This window comes from Onychostoma macrolepis, chromosome 25, assembly GCF_012432095.1.
Source record: "Onychostoma macrolepis isolate SWU-2019 chromosome 25, ASM1243209v1, whole genome shotgun sequence".
NCBI classification, from domain to species: domain Eukaryota; kingdom Metazoa; phylum Chordata; class Actinopteri; order Cypriniformes; family Cyprinidae; genus Onychostoma; species Onychostoma macrolepis.
This window is the reverse complement of record NC_081179.1, coordinates 13952997-13970496: the sequence shown is the minus strand read 5'-3', so window position 1 is coordinate 13970496 and position 17500 is coordinate 13952997. Positions and strand designations below refer to the sequence as shown.

Genomic DNA, 17500 nt, shown 5'->3' with positions numbered 1-17500 from the left:
AACCAAAGAATTTCTGCACAAGCTGTCAGAAACCGTCTCAGGGAAGCTCATCTGCATGCTCGTCGTCCTCATCGGGGTCTCGACCTGACAGCGGCTCGTCGTCGTAACTGACTTGAGTGGGCAAATGCTCACATTCGATGGCGTCTGGCACTTTGGAGAGGTGTTCTCTTCACGGATGAATCCCGGTTTTCACTGTACAGGGCAGATGGCAGACAGCGTGTATGGTGTCGTGTGGGTGAGCGGTTTGCTGATGTCAACATTGTGGATCGAGTGGCCCATAGTGGCGGTGGGGTTATGGTATGGGCAGGCATATGTTATGAACAATGAACACAGGTGCATTTTATTAATGGCATTTTGAATGCACAGAGATAGCGTGACGAGATCCTGAGGCCCATTGTTGTGCCATTCATCCACGACCATCACCTCATGTGACAGCATGATAATGCACGGCCCCATGTTGCAAGGATCTGTACACAATTCCTGGAAGCTGAAAACATCCCAGTTCTTGCATGGCCAGCATACTCACCGGACATGTCACCCATTGAGCGTGTTTGGGATGCTCTGGATCGGCGTATACGACAGCGTGTTCCAGTTCCTGCCAATATCCAGCAACTTCACACAGCGACTGAAGAGGAGTGGACCAACATTCCACAGGCCACAATCAACAACCTGATCAACTCTATGCGAAGGAGATGTGTTGCACTGCGTTTGGCAAATGGTGGTCACACCAGATACTGACTGGTTTTCGGACCCCCCCAGACCCCCAGACCCCCAATACAGTAAAACTGCACATTTAAGAGTGGCCTTTTATTGTGGCCAGCCTAAGGCACACCTGTGCAATAATCATGCTGTCTAATCAGCATCTTGATATGCTACACCTGTGAGGTGGATGGAGTATCTCGGCAAAGGAGAAGTGCTCACTAACACAGATTTAGACAGATTTGTGAACAATATTTGAGAGAAATAGGCCTTTTGTGTACATAGAAAAAGTCTTAGATCTTTGAGTTCAGCTCATGAAAAATGGGGGCAAAAACAGAAGTGTTGCGTTAATAATTTTGCAAATAATTTTGTTCAGTGTGTGTGTGTGTATGTATATATATATATATATATATATATATATATACATACAAATTTCTCCTATATGTAGGTATAATGATTTCTCTTCCGAAACATATTTTACTGTGTTTAAAATGTTATAATATTTCATTTTATCAGGCAGCTATTGAAAACTGAGTTGGGCTCATTCTTTACAGAATACCTCCAGGTAAGATGTTTAATTTATTTATTTTTTCCCAGAGATGTGTTTGTTCTAATATGTACATTTAAAAAAGGAATACATTTCTTCCCTCTTTTCCTCATTATCAGAATCAGCTTTTAACTAAAGGCATGGTCATTTTACGGGACAAAATAAGGTTTTATGAAGGTATTACCCTCCCATTTTAAAGATAAAACGCATTCCTAAAAACTATTTTTAATGTTAATGTCATTACACAGTATGTTACTTGTATGTACACAAACAACGCAAACTGTTTTTCTTCTGGCTGAAAATAGGTCAGAAGTTACTGGACTCTTTGGCTGAGACATGGGACTTTTTCTTCTGTGATGTTCTCACCATGCTTCAAGCCATCTTCCACCCCGTCCAGGTACAGTCTAGTCATCCTTTGTGAAATAACTGGTCAGACATCAGTTACAGGAGTGCTGTGTGTTCATGGCATTTCAGGGGAAGGAGCCATCGGTGCGTCAGCTGGCCCTGCTGCACTTCCGAAACACCATCACCCTTAACATGAAGCTGGAGGAGGCTCTGTCCAGACCACGAGCCCGCGTCCCTCCCTCCATCGTCCAGATGCTTTTGGTGTTACAGGTACACATCTTCTTAGATCATGTGAAAGATCCAGCCATACTGTCATGAGCTGCACCCAGAGATTATAACACAGTGACTTCAAGACGGGTCATTTGCGATGATTTCAGCAGTTGTGTCATATTGAGTGAGACATTAATCATAGGCCTTGTGTGTCTCAACTACAATGACTGTAATTAATATTTCAAAAGGGATAAAGTCAATGTGAAACTCATAAATATGTCATCTTCCCGTCTCACAGGGGGTTCATGAGTCCAAAGGTGTGAGTGAAGAATACCTGAAGCTGGAGTCTCTCATTCAGAAGGTGGTGTCACCGTACCTGGGCACGCAGGGACTGTGTTCACATGAGTGTGGCGCCTCTCAGTGCTCCTGTGTTATCGGTGAGAGAAGCAATAAACCAGCATTTCGACAACCCAAAGTTTCAGATATCCAAAGAAGAGAACTTAAGGGATAGTTCACACAAAATAAAAAGGCAGCTGTATATTTAAAAAAATAACAATAGTAATAACATTTGTAGTTTTAACTGGATCAAGACAGTGACAGCAGAACAGAAGAAAAAAATACGCTACGGATAAAAATGTTGGGGTCAGTAAGAAATTTGAATGTTTTTTAAAGTCTCTTCTGCTCACCAAGACTGCATTTATTAAAAAAAAAAAACAGTAATATTGTGAAATATTATTACAATTTAAAATAACTGGTTTTTATTATAATATAGTTTATTCCTGTGATGGCAACCTGAATTTTCAGCATCATTACTCCAGTCTTTAGTGTCACATGATCCTTCAGAAATCATTCTAATATGCTGATGTATTGCTCAAGAAACATTTATTATTATTATCAATGTTGAAAATAGTTGTGATGCTTTATATTTTTGTGGAACCATGATAATTTTTTTTTTTTCAGGATTCTTTGATGAATAGAAAGAAATCTTATTTAACATTAAATGTATTTACATTTATGCGAGTTAACAAAAGTTACAAAAGTTAAATCGGTAGCTTTTAAAGCATCAAAAAATGTTACTGACCCCAAACTTCTGAACAGTACTATATGTTATACATATAATTTATAATATAATTTTCAGCATAAAAGCTAGGAAGGACATAAGTGAAAATGTGAAAATGAACATTTGTATTTTAATAATGCAAAGAAATAAAACATTATTAAACTGTCCACCACTACTTTTCAGTGGTCCTCCTCATAATTTACACACACAATAATTCAGTAAAACATATAAATTAATAATGTTTAGCCTGCATCATAGAAATACAGAAAAAAGAAAATCAAAAATGAGTTTAAAAAAAGGACTGTTTTTATGTATTAAGACAAGTTTATACTGTTTGAGGAAAGAAAACACTATATTATATTAATGTTATAATATAAATTAATATTATAATGTGAATATAAAACACTATATTATTATATAAATAATATAGCATGTTGTTTCCAAAATTAAATAACTGGCTACATTTAAAATAATATCTGGAAAACATTTATTTTGTGTGTTTTTTCTACATGTTGTTAATGTTAGCTGTATAAACCTAGAGAGACTGATTTTAATTATATTCTAATTGTTTGTAAATCTCTTTTCACCATAAATATAATTTAAAATGACAGTTGCAAGGAGAAGCTTGATAAAAATCCACAAATACAATTATACATCTCAAGAAATAACATATTCCACAAGGGAGGAGAGATAAACACAGAAATAAATATTGTTTTCACAAAACGATTTGTTTCTTTATTTATTACTCTTAAAAACTAAGGCTGTCAGCAGAAAAGCAGAATGAATCTATCAATACCAAAGGTGTAAAAAAATACATTTAACTTGCATTTAATAAATGGATGAACTGTCCCTTTAAAAATCTTGCATATCATTATTCATTTCTTAAAAATCTTTCCAGAGAGGCGTTTGCAGTATTGCTGGTCCAAGTCTGCAGACCTGCCCTCCAGTAATCCAGTAGTGCGCTCCAAGAGTTACAACATCCCCATGCTGACCCCCGTGGCCGAGTACGACTCTGAAGTGAGCTCTGTGGGCAGCGTCGGCATCCGGCGTCACTCTGCATGTGATGTCACTTCCTGCATAGAGCCCCAGGGCTATTCGGCCCTGTCTGTGGGAATAGAGACCAGCTCGACCCCCAGGCTCTCACTCGATCACGACCTCACCCTGTCCGGTGTGATGCGAGGGGCCACCGGACAGCCCGCTCTGATTTCTCCACCCGTCTTCATCCACACCTCCGCAGGGTGTCTGCATGCAGCGGACACCCCAATGGCTTCATCCGAGGTGGACAAGGCGCTTTCGTCGCCCCCGAGCTGCTCCTCCAGTCCGGAGACGATTGTAATGCAGGGGCTGGACTCACTGGAATCGGATCCTGACGGAATCTTCATCGACTTTTCGCACTGCCGCTCCGATTCTTTCGGAACGAGCAGGAAAACTAGCTGATGGAATCAATTGCTGTGAAGAATCCATTTCAGATGTTTCAGATTATAAACTACCACTATTTTCTGTGAACTTGTGAAGTAGCTATGTACGTTGTGATTTTTAAAACTGGAATTTCATTCCTGCTTTGCGCAAAATCCAAGGCCGCTTTGTGGGAAAAATGGGAGAAGACTCAGTTTAAAGTGATTGTTTTCATAATGTTCTAAACCTGTGGTTGAATTTTTGAATTTTCTAGTTATTCATAGACAGTTGAGGTGGAATGTCTCAATTTTAATTAATACACATTTTACTGTATATCATTTATAGAAGCTTATTTCCGCAATGGAATAAAAAAAATTAAAAAGAGTGATTGCGGCTTTTTATCTCGCAATTTAGAGCTTATATCTCACAATTAAAGACTTTTTCTTAGAACTGCTATAGAAAATTGCAAGAAAAAATTCACCATTATGTTTTGGGGGTTTTTTTGGCCAAAAAAAAAAAATGGGGGGTATCAAGTCAGAATTCAGAAAAAAAAAGTCTGACTTCTAAGAAAAAAAAAAGCTTAAAACTCAAAATCTTGAAGGGTTTTAAGATCTTGATCTCGTCATTTGCGAGATGTAAACTCTAAACTTTATCATTTGAAATTGTGAGATAAACTCGCAATTGTGAGGAAAAAAAGTCAGCTTTTTAAAAAAAAAAAATTCCATGGCAGAAATAAACTTCCATACTCATTTTGTTTAAAGTTGTAGTCACATTTACTGTTGTTTGTCGAATTTTCGCAGGCGAAATCCAGTTATTTCAATAGGAATTCACACAGTTGGGAGTTTCACGTGAGGGAGAAAGAATTCGCAATGGGTTCATGTTTTTCACACTGATTTGCCACGTCGACCATCAGAAAGCTGATTGGTTTATATGTTCTTCTGTGTGAGGTGTGCTTTGTACATCAGTACCCAATCAATAGACAACTGGCCTTTTTATTCGCAAAATTGTGACTGCACCTTAAATGAGCTTCACGTATCGTAATGTGTTATGAGACGACAGTATGCCTAAATGTAGAAATCTCTTCCATTATTGTCACTCTTGATCACATGCACTATTTATTATTGTCATAGGGCTTTAAACGAACTACATTTAGTGCTTTTTAATCATTGTCAAGCTAACCTGCACTCTTAATGGTATGAAAAAAAATTAGTCTCTTAATCTGTGAGAATAACAGTTGCTAATGATTATACAGTGCAGAACATTGTTCGTCTTGAACACACTGTTTGTTTCTTAAGCTTGTTGCTTTTTTTATGTGACTATGAGCTACCTGGAAGTCAACAGGGTTTGCTAATTGAATGTGTTAACGAAAACTCCCTTTTAGTTAGTTGATAAAATAGTATAAATACAGAAAGATGGTGTTAGATGAAAGTGGAATGCAAAATGTTACTTTTTGACTATAAAAGGCTATTTTATAAGAAGGTATTTGTTAATTTTAAAAGACTATTATCTGATTTCTTTAAATGTTAATTTAATTGGTAAATACGTATAAGTATAATTGGATAAACGCATATTTGAAATTGAAATTATGCGTAAAAGCCCCATTGTATAAAAAATTATAAGGTACTTTAAAGAGTTTTTTGTGATTTTTGTTTCTGTTTTCTATGTATGTAAGCTTTTTGATTTATAGGTTATAAGATAATGAATTTCTCTGTAGTTTTATAGATTTGAGATTGCACATACTTGCATAGATTTTTACACAAGCAACATTTTTTAGAAATGTAAAAAGTTTACAGTGGTACTTTAATACCTTGCACTGTCATTTCTGAAGTCTGTGCTTACTTTCATACTGAATTTGTTATCAGCTTTCATGTGTGCTGCTGTGGACAACCTCAACAAGACTGAATTTGTAGTAAAATACTTTTATGCTTCACGTTTATGGGTGTTTCAAAGGCTAAGTGTGAAGTCTGTGAACAAATAGGCTGGGTTTTATATTGGTCATGCTCATATTTTATTCTGTGCATTGATAGATTTCGTTATAATTTTCTTTGGTAACTCTGTCGGTAAGATAAACATATTTGCATATAAGAAAGCGTGAAAACCCTGTTCAAAGATAACTCTGGAGCTGAGTGTTTAAGGCCAGCTACGTCGAGCCGGAAGTGAAGTTCGATTCATAAATGAATCATTCTTTTGAGCCGAATCTTTTCAATACGTCGGTTGAAAGCATAGACTAAAAAGCGATCTGCGCGACTCTGGAATCAACAACTCAACGAGTCACTGAACCGAGACCAGCTTCTTTCAGATATGCCCGACTCCTATAATAACCGATAAGTGAACATTTGGAATGAAACGCGGATTTGACTCAAAGTTACTTTAATACCCTAATATCACAAAGTTTACAAACAATGACTTGTAAGAAACATAAATTTACGACCAAAAAGATCTGCTTTTTAAAAGTAAAACGTGCCAAGACTTTTTTTCAACGTAAATGATTTGTAGTGTTGTTTAATTAATTTTTAAGAGCTAATTATAGCCTATGATGTTTTTTAATATATAAAATGGAAGATTTCAGAAGGATCACGTAAGGACGTATTTGCGTCATGACGTAAAGATCCATGTTTTGTGAACCAATTCTTTGAAACTGTTCAAAAGAACCGATTCGCGCAAATGAGTCGCACTTCCCATCGCTAATAGGGGGGTTGTTGTTGTTTTTAAAACACACAATTTGAATTCACTTGAGCAAATGTAATACTTAATATGTTTTTTAAAGAAAAATAATTAATTCTGATATACATTTCAGACCTTTTGAGCATAAACATACGGATTTTTCAATACAATAAAACAAGCCCGCTGAAGAGTCACCCTCCCTGTTTTGAATAGACGAAGACAAAGGCTACCGGAAACCGGACTCCATAGTTTTCGTCAAATGGCTGATCTGTATTCACGCGAAATCGTTTGTTTTCTCCAACCGTTTACTTTCAGGTTTTCAAAGTATTTTCTGCGAGCTTTTTCATGGATCTATATTTCTGTTTACTAAACATGAGCCGCGATCTGGAAGTAGTCGCTACGAAGACCTGGCGGTGCAAATACAGCGACGTAAGCTGGTTATTCCCAGCGAATGAATCCCAGACCAAGTTTTAAATGCAACAAAGCGCGTTCGGTTTTTATTTTCGTTGTTCGTTTAATTCCGTTTCTTACTGCATTTCTTTTACATGCGGTCCTCGCCGGCAGAAGACCAGACCAGACTTACGTTAGTAACTTCGCTAAGCTAACGAGCCGCTCTTAGAAATGGAGATCCATGTCTCGAGCCTCTTCCCGGAGATCTTAGCGATGATTTTCAACTACCTGGATGTCAAAGGCAAAGGCAGAGTTGCGCAAGTGTGCACGGCGTGGAGAGACGCCTCGTACCACAAATCCGTCTGGAGAGGAGTAGAAGCCAAACTCCACCTGAGAAGAGCAAACCCATCGCTGTTCCCCAGCCTCCAAACCAGAGGCATCAAGAAAGTCCAGATCCTCAGCCTGAGGCGCAGCCTTAGCTACGTTATCCAGGGCATGCCCAACATCGAGAGCCTTAACTTGAGCGGATGCTACAACCTAACGGATAACGGCCTGGGACATGCGTTCGTGCAGGACATCCCGTCACTGAGGGTACTCAACCTGAGCCTGTGCAAACAGATCACCGATTCCAGTTTGGGCAGGATCGCGCAGTACCTCAAGAACCTAGAGCTGCTGGATCTCGGCGGGTGTAGTAATATCACCAACACGGGGCTGTTGCTTATCGCCTGGGGCCTTCATAATCTCAAAAGCCTGAATTTGAGAAGCTGCAGACACGTCTCGGACGTAGGCATCGGGCACCTGGCCGGCATGACGCGCAGCGCCGCGGAGGGCTGCTTGAGTTTGGAGCACCTCACTTTGCAGGACTGTCAGAAACTGACCGATTTGTCGCTCAAGCACATTTCTAAGGGCCTAAACAAGCTGAAAGTCCTCAACCTGAGCTTTTGCGGTGGCATATCCGACGCTGGCATGATCCACCTGTCACACATGACCCAGCTCTGGACTCTGAACTTGCGCTCGTGCGATAACATTAGCGATACAGGAATCATGCATCTCTCCATGGGCGCTTTGAGGCTGTATGGGCTGGATGTGTCGTTTTGCGACAAAGTGGGCGACCAGAGCCTGGCTTACATCGCGCAGGGCTTGTACCAGCTCAAGTCCCTGTCGCTTTGCTCGTGCCACATCAGCGACGACGGGATCAACCGGATGGTCCGGCAGATGCACGAGCTCAAGACGCTGAACATCGGCCAGTGCGTGCGGATCACGGACAAGGGCCTCGAGCTCATAGCGGATCACCTGACGCAGCTGACCGGCATAGACCTGTACGGCTGCACCAAAATAACGAAAAGAGGACTGGAGAGAATCACGCAGCTGCCCTGCCTTAAGGTGTTGAACTTGGGACTTTGGCAAATGACCGAGGTCAAGGGTTTAGGAGACGCGTCTGAGATCCTGCCCTGCTACACCTCCTAACTACCTCAGCGTCGCCAGCGATGTCTTGGTTTTTCTAGAGACGTCGTGTACTTTGTTACTAAGCCTGTTCGGAAAAGAGGCTTGATGTAGTTCAAATTGAATCAGCAATAAAACACTGAACAGCCTTGCTAATGGTATAGTCTGACGGTTCCCTTTGAATGCCTTTGTGTTTTTCTGTACTTTGTTTTAGAGCTTCATATTGAGGTAAAATGTCTTTTATTCTCATTTCCACTGACAAACGCTTTTTGTCACTGCCTTTAAGTATTTATCCTGAAATACCAGCATTATACTGTAAATTGAAGAGGAAAAAATGTTTACCATGTGAGTGGACAAAACTTGCTTGTTGGTTTTATGTGATTCCTCCCTGGTAAAATGGAACATATGCAATTTAAACTTTGTTTAAAAAAAAAAAAAAAGGCCAGTTTGCTTGTTAAAGACCTTCAAGATGTCTGTTTATTTTCCTATGATAAATGATTAAAGCTAAAATTGTTTTTAACTAAATTGTTTCATTCCTGATATTTTAAAATATATATATTGTATTCTCCAGTTCAATACAACACTCATTACATTGTTTGAATTACATTTCTTTCCATGGTTGTATTGTTTTTATTTTTTCCCACCACACAGATGAATAAGCACTTTTTAAAAAGCCTAAATAAGTAAACAGTGCATATGCATATAAGATAACATGATCAAATGTGTTTTATGTACATTTAATTGGAAGTAAAAAAGTGAAAATTAGATTTTCATAATGCTATACATTCCAAGCATAATTGATCACAATCAAACAATAAAGAAATACTTTTTATACATGCAGAATATTGCACCTCTTAGAAATTGCAAATAATTATATATTTTTTAAAATATATATATATATATATATAATATTTGTACATATCACTGATTATTGAGACATGGGACAAAACATGTCCAGCATTTGTAACTGCTAATAGGTTTAAAAATGAAAATATTTTCAATTGTAAATGTTATGGGGATTAACAATAGAATGTATTTAACACAATTATCCCCTTCAATTTGATTTTATCATTATTATATCAAATCTATGACACTTATTGTCTTCTCACTACGTCTAAACAGTGTGTCCACAGAGAAGGGTTCAATCATTCATATGCTATAAAAAATGGATAAAAATGTTTTTAATGATGAAAATGATCTTATTTTATCAAAGGCAACACTTAATAATATCTCATATCAAAGCAAGGTTGTTTTTAAATGACACATGCATGTTTCGTATGGTTTCAAAGTTGTGTCCCCACTTTTTGTCAACACTGTCAGACATTCATTAAAATATCAGGGACAGCTGTGACTCTAAAGGACCCCTCGCCACATTCCTCCTCTGCAGAGGACATCACTGCCAGACAGGCTCTGCTAAGATTTATAGTTTTAGAATATTTTAAACCCTAATGTTAATATTTCCTGGTCACAACCTTGATATGTAAACACCATCTTCCGATTTCTGAGGAAATTATTTGAAATATTTAGAGAATTTTATTCTCCTGAAGCAGGTTCCATTAGCATCTAGCATCAACAGAGAAAACAAAATGGCTACTATATGAACTCCATTTGTTTTGTGAAAAAAATGCCAAATTTGTCAACACCATCAGATGTCACCATCATAAGATTTTCTGTCTGACGGAGTTGACATTCAATGTAAAGTCATCATATTTTTGTGGTTTTCAAGTCATTTTTAATTATATTAAATATAAAATAGTGTTTAACTTTTCTAATACTGTATAAATACTAAATATGTGACCTGACAGTGTATATACATACTGTTCTGAGATGAGAGAAAATAGACCCTTTGTGTTTCGAAATATATATCAAAATACTTAAATGTGAATCTTTTATAAACAATAACATACTCGCTGTTTGTTGTTTTTATTTTAATACAGTAACTGATTGATTCAGCGTATTAAAATAACCACAAATTCAGGTTTTCTTCACCACTGTCATATGTACCAGCTCCGTCAGGTCTGTCACCTCCATCAGATGAATATTTTGATAATATTTCATTATGATATTTTATATTTGTTGAGGAATTGTTGGTCATGTTTGCTAACATGAGAATGTGTTTTGAAATGTTAAAAATATCTTGATTGCGGTTAAAGATAAAGTTGAAATTATATTACACAGTCCAAGGTAAAAAGCACATTTTGAGAAAAAAGAAAAGTTGGGAGGTTGCATCAAAGCATAACTCAGTAGCTTAGCACACATAAGATAAATAAATGTAGTTTCATTTGTCTGAGTACAAGGGTTTATCTTTTCAATTTTGCACCCTGTTTTGTCCCACTTCTCAAGAATCAGTGATATATATATATATATATATATATATATATATACACTCTCAGAAATAAAGGTACAAAAGCTGTCACTGGGGTGGTACCTTTTCAAAAGGTACACTTTTGTACCTATTAGGTTGTAATATGTACACTCTAAGTACTAATATGTACCTTTAAGGTACCAAAATGGACTCTTTAGGTACAAACATGTACCTTTTGAAAAGGTACCGCCCCAGTGACAGCTTTTGTACCTTTATTTCTGAGCGTGTATATATATATAATTACTTAAATACTAGGAAAATTAAATTAAAGTCACATTGAAAGAGAGTACATGTGATTTTCTTATCAAATACATGCACTGTAATGGAGGGCTCTTTGGTTAAAATATACAATAAAATCAGTAATATTGTGATTATTTAGTAAAATGTTTAGGCAAGAAGCTAAACCAATATTTGTATTTTAATAATACAAAGAAATAAAACAGCTACTTTTCAGCAGTCCTCCTAATAATTTGGCTGCCGAAATATCATATAAATGTTTCAACAGTTTGGACAAGCCTGGTATTTTTAAACCCAGGAACGGATCCAAACTACCAGCCTCTGGTTATCGTCAGTGAAACTGTATAAGTGCATAGAGCTTTGCCCCACAGTCTTAATGATTTCTGGTGGCATGAATATTCCTGTATTTGCATGTCAGCAGCTGTTTGAAGGTGTTCTTGAAGGTGACATTGCACAGGGCATAGCAGGCTGGGTTCACCGTACTGTTAATGTAGCAGAGCCAGTAGCCAAAGGTCCACATCGTGTTTGGAATACAGGCCGAGCAAAACGTGTTGATGAGCACCATGACATTGTAGGGCGTCCATGTGGCTGCAAACGCCACCAGAATGGCCATAATGGTCCTTGTGACCTTCTTCTCTCGCGATGATAAGCTCCTCCTCTTCTGATAACGTGGCATGAGAATCTTCTGTGACACCAGACTCAGCCTTTCCTTCCCGTTGGTCATGTCCTGACCTCCGTTGTTGGGTTTATAGGTGTTTTGCAGGTCCTTTTGGGATGTTGTTCTGAAGCAAGTAAATTTGACCCAACTTCCTGTGGCCAGCGGAGCTGATTGGTTCTGACGGCTTCTGATGTCACTGTTAGTGCTTATGGATACAGCCTCCTCATCCCTCTGATTGGAAGAAGCGAGCACACTTCCAGATATAGAGTCGTTCTCACTCTCACGCTCTTCTCCTGAAGGTGGGTACAGTGAGATCTTTGATGATTATGAGATTTAACTGTATTTGATTCAGCAAACTGTGAAAATAACATAATACTTGATTGACTGTATGTGGCCTGCTGCCAAGCTCCCAAAAGGACCATAAAAGTATCATAAAAGTAGTTATGTGTCTTAGCAGATTCGATTTCAGTCTTTTCTCATGCAAAGGTATAATATGGCTTCAGAGGACTATAGAGCACTTAACACAGGTCCAAAGACACAAAGGTGGCTGTGAAACAACAAAAAGATGTTATTGTTTTTAAATATTTTATCAATGATTTTTAACACATTTAGTGATTTTGATATTTTAACAATAAGATTTTTTAACAATAAAAAATACACACACACACACATATATACTGTGTATATATATACAGACGGACAGACAGATAGATAGATAGATAGATAGATAGATAGATAGATAGATAGATAGATAGATAGATAGATAGATAGATAGATAGATAGATAGATAGATAGATTGATTAATTATTTTTTCTTCCCTGCATCTGTACTGTATTTTCCATCAGTTTATAATATCTAAATACTTACTGCTGCTTTTATTATTTTATTATTTTTGTTGTACCTGACTGAATTTCAGTACTTTATTTATTTTATTTCCGTTGCCAAAGCAACATTTCTAATTTTTGTTTGTAAGTTGATTCGGTTTTTCCTCTAATATTTATATTTTTGAAATTTTATTTCAGACTTATTTCAATAAACACAAATGTTGTAATTAAATGTATTCATTTTTTAAATGAATTTTAGTTATCACTAACAACACTAATTGAAAATGTTTGGAAATTTCTGGTATAGACTATTTTTATGCTACACTCTTGTCTTTTTTGGAGCTTGACAGCCCTTGGTCTTTGGATATACATTGTGTAAAACATTATAGAATTCTTCAAAATATCTCCCATTGAAGAAAAAAGTAATACAGGTTTGAAACGATGAGAATATTTGAACTTACCTGTAGTGGCATCTGAAGCACTCTGCTTGCGTAGGACCATTTCCTGTCCTGCTTGGATCGACTTCCTCTCCGTATTGCTCCTAGTTGTGGGTCCAGCCTGGCCTCCATCATTACTGACTCTAGATACTCTCCGGTTGTCTCTGCTTTGGACACGGCTGCGGCTGGCTTTGGAGATCTGCCAGTACAGTACGGTCATGGTGACGACCGGCAGGTAGAAGGCAGCGATGGCTGTGCCGAAGGTCACCACGGCATTGGAGAAAAACTGGATGTAGCACTCGCCCTCAGGAACCGTCCGGCTGCCCGTGATGAACTGCCAGAACAGGATAGCCGGAGCCCAGAGAATGAACGACAGGATCCAAGCGGCGGCGATCATCATGCCTGCCATCTTGTGGGTCCTTTTGACCGGGTAGCTGAGAGGTTTGGTGACGCAGAAATATCGGTCAAAGCTGATGATTAGGAGATTCATAACGGAGGCGTTGCTCACCACGTAGTCCAGAGCCAACCAGAGGTCACACACCAAAGCTCCTAAAGGCCAGTGGCCAGTCACAATGTATACAGTGTACAGGTTCATGGAGAAAACGCCGATGAACAAGTCAGCACATGCTAGACTGAACAGGAAGTAGTTGTTGACCGTCTGGAGGTTCCTGTTGACCTTGATGGAGAGCATGACCAGCACGTTGCCGATGATGGTGATCAGGCTTAAAGTGCTCAGGCCGAGAATGATGAGAACGAGCTCAACAAGTGTGAATGGACTGCCTGGGGAAGAGTCGGTCTTGTTAGCATGGCTATAGTTTGGAGAAATAGTGAAGTTGGACGTCTCCATCTTTCCTCATCACAGGACATGCAGATCAGAGCCTAAGGGTTAAAAAAAGAATATTGTTACTTACATTTACAGATGTTTTTACTTGGGTCAGTAAGCAACCACATGGCCCAAAGCACCCTAGAAACTGCATAGCAACAGGATAAAACCATTTAATAAACGCTAACAACTGCATTAGCAACAGGATACAAACATTCAGAATCAGAACACTATAGCATCAGAATATTAAACGCAAAAAAGTTACATCTGGAAAACAAATTGTTAGATCTTTAGACATTTTTATAGTTTTGAAGTTTTATTTTATTTCTGTATATTTTTAGTTTGTCTTTGTCAATTTTCAATATATTTTGTATCAAAAATTAAAACTACAAATTATTTAGTAGAATTTATTATATATATATATATATACACTACACACACACACACACACACACACACACACACACACACACATATATATATATATACATATACATACAGTGTATATATATATATATATTAGTGCTGTCAAACGATTAATCGTGATTAATCGCATCCAAAATAAAAGTTTTTGTTTACATAATATATGTGTGTATACTGTGTATATTTATTATGTATATATGAATACAAACACACATGCATATATTTAAGAAAAATATGTTTATATATTAAATATATTTATATATAATATAAAATATAAGAATATGAATATATAAATGTATAAACGTAAATATTTTCAAAATATGTTTGTGTATTTCTATATATAATAAATATTTGGTCTTTTTCTAAAATATTTCTGTTTAGCTTTAATATAATTTTATACTTGTTGGCAAGGCAACATTTCTAGTTTTTAAGTTTTTACATTTTTCTTCTAATATTTATATTTTATTTCAGTTTTATTTCAATCAATTACATTTTTAAATTTTAGTTAACAATAAAAACACTAAATAAACATAATTTTCAGTTTAATTTTAGTTTTCAGTTTGTCTTTTAAATTTTCAATATATTTTGTATTAAAAACTAAAACTAAAAATGTATTTTGAAGTCATAAAATTTCCATTTTTGTTCCAGTTTTTTCAATTACATTATTTATATTTTGGTCAGTTATTTTTTTATTTATTTAACAGTTTAAATACTTTTTGGGGCCACTATATATTTATTGCATCTTTTACTACATTAAAAATACAATAAATTGTTCAGTGAACATCAATACTTTCTTTAAAATGCACAAAACGCTGTTAAAAAGGCCACTCCTGTTTTTATTGTTCAGAATATTACAGCCCGTACTGTGTGGAGAGTGAACTAGCGTGCATGTCTGTTTGCCAAACATCGTTCTCAAACAGAGAGTACATCTGTATTGTTTTGTTGGGCTCTGTTCTGCCAGATTTCCATTAAGGCACAGGAGAAGAGCCTCACATTGATGGGAGTGATAATACTGCAGGGAAAACATGACTAACTCTGATATTATCACACAGAGTTTAATGTAGCTGGATGGAGGAAAGGACTCTGATAGCATATGTTTTATTTACTGTAGCCAGGACGGCCTTTGAGGAGCAATAAGCACATTAGCTTTAGCAGGACAGCATGTACTGTACTTCATGCTTCAGCTTGGATCAGCACCAAAAACTTGGATCAGCACCAGTTGACTGGTCTTAGCTGGTTTAAGCTAGCGGTAGCTGGTTTTAGCTGGTCTCCCAGTCTGGATGAGCTGGGGTGTTGCTATGTGTTGCTAAGTGTTTTAGAGGGTTGCTATGGTGTTGCTGGGTGGTATTTGGCATGTTACTATATGGCTGCTCGGGTGTTGCTATGTGGTTGCTAAGATATTTTGTTTTTTAGCATGTTACTACAATATGTGATTGTTGGTGTGTTGATATGTGCTTGCTTAAGTGTTTAAGAGGGTTGCTAGGGTGTTCTGGTTGGTGTTTAGCATGTTACTATTTGGTTGCTGGGGTACCGCTATGTGGTTGCTAAGATATTCTGATTTTTAGTGTGTTACTACAGTATATGATTGATAATGTGTTGATATGTGGTTGCTTAAGTGTTTTAGAGGGTTGCTAGGGTGTTCTGGGTGTTGTTTAGCATGTTACTATGTGGTTGCTGGGGTGTTGCTTCTGGTTTTTAGCATGTTTTAGCAAGGTTTTTTTTTTATAAATTTTTTTTTTTTTTTTTGCATTATCTATTACTGCTAATTAAGCAGCTCTTGGGCGGCTCTATATGTGATTTAATATAATGCCCACAAATGGTGTATGTTGTTCATATAGGTGAGCTCCTGAACAAATATGTACTCTGTTAATGAGAGTTTGGGTTGATTTAGAGTGACTGAGGTTTTGTTTTACTACTGTGCTCAAAAGTGAATGGCCCTTGAATGGTTATTCTGTTTGTTAAGAGTAGATATTGTGGGGTCTGGTCATCATCACTCTCGGGATAAAGAATAAAGCTGAGGATGTGTGCTGGTGTGTGTTTTATATTCTCTTTGAAGTATAAATGACATTATGAGCTAATCTAATATGAATAATGTGAATATGGTACAACATATTACTGAAGCTCTTGGTATTTGTCTGCTGTTTTAAGTGAGACTAAGAATAGCACTAATGTGCTGTCACATTTGCTCACTTCTCAGAGACCAGTTCTTGTTGGCAAAAACAATGAGGACAGAGGAAAATATCAAGATGGAAGGTATTAAATTGTTAAAACATAAATATTCATTCTTTATCTTAAGATTGTGCCGATTTCAGTCAGCCGTCTTCACCCTCCTAGCTGGTGCCACAAGTTCTTGTTAGAAAGCCAGGGGCAATACAGCACAGCCATGTGGGAAATATCTCAGCGCTGTGACAAAGAACAGCAATCTTAGCCCCGGTGATAAAATCTGTACCTTGGATTAGTTTGTGTGTGTATGTTTATGTGTGTTTAGCTTCTGAAATTCTTTACATATTTCTTTTATTGTGTAGAGCAGCACGGGGCTAGTTGTCACACTTGTTACTCTAGTGTCACATGGTAGGTTAGTTTTTGAAAATCACTTTCTGCATAGGCACATACTTCAACCATTATTGCGCAGGCAAAAAAACTAAAACTAAAACTAAAAAAATACAGTACAAATATGTACATTGTTGTGACAACATGCCCCAATAGAGAACATATATAGGGGTAAGTTGTCACATGTTATAGACTTTTCAGCTAAATTTAAACAGTAAAACAATTATGAAATGCAAAAAATGAATGAAACATCAACATTTTCACTGTTATTCAATAAAAAAAAATAGTTAAACAATATTATAGAGTTTTACTTAATTTTAAACAATAAAGCATTTATGAAGTGTAAAAAAGTAAAAGGAAACGCAAAAATATTACTTTAGCATACACATGTTGTCATAAAACACGACAACACGTCATAAAACACGACAAC

At 37.0% G+C, this 17500-nt stretch overlaps 3 protein-coding genes across 5 annotated transcripts in view; 2 read left to right on the top strand and 1 right to left on the bottom strand.

The window, feature by feature from the left end:
• prr5a (proline rich 5a (renal)) overlaps positions 1-6190 on the top strand; it is a 13586-nt gene extending 7396 nt beyond the window's left edge. For all 3 annotated transcript variants that reach the window (XM_058767471.1, XM_058767470.1, XM_058767472.1), the window contains exons 5-10: positions 1216-1264; positions 1366-1423; positions 1552-1643; positions 1721-1861; positions 2100-2238; positions 3760-6190. In XM_058767471.1, coding sequence (XP_058623454.1) covers positions 1216-1264; positions 1366-1423; positions 1552-1643; positions 1721-1861; positions 2100-2238; positions 3760-4298 — 1018 coding nt within the window. In that variant the 3' untranslated portion in view covers positions 4299-6190. The remainder of the gene's footprint in view (positions 1-1215; positions 1265-1365; positions 1424-1551; positions 1644-1720; positions 1862-2099; positions 2239-3759) is intronic.
• A 929-nt stretch (positions 6191-7119) lies between these two features.
• Positions 7120-9340, top strand: fbxl14a (F-box and leucine-rich repeat protein 14a). Its single transcript, XM_058767473.1, has one exon. The coding sequence runs from the start codon at positions 7542-7544 to the stop codon at positions 8775-8777; it is 1236 nt and encodes a 411-aa protein (XP_058623456.1). The 5' UTR covers positions 7120-7541; the 3' UTR covers positions 8778-9340.
• Positions 9341-11709: 2369 nt separating this feature from the next.
• Positions 11710-17500, bottom strand: part of chrm2b (cholinergic receptor, muscarinic 2b) — a 6041-nt gene continuing 250 nt past the window's right edge. The window contains exons 2-3 of the mRNA XM_058767553.1: positions 13299-14153; positions 11710-12306 (exon numbers count right to left, since the gene is read on the bottom strand). Of these exons, the coding sequence (XP_058623536.1) occupies positions 11729-12306; positions 13299-14121 (1401 nt within the window). The 5' untranslated portion in view covers positions 14122-14153 and the 3' untranslated portion in view covers positions 11710-11728. The remainder of the gene's footprint in view (positions 12307-13298; positions 14154-17500) is intronic.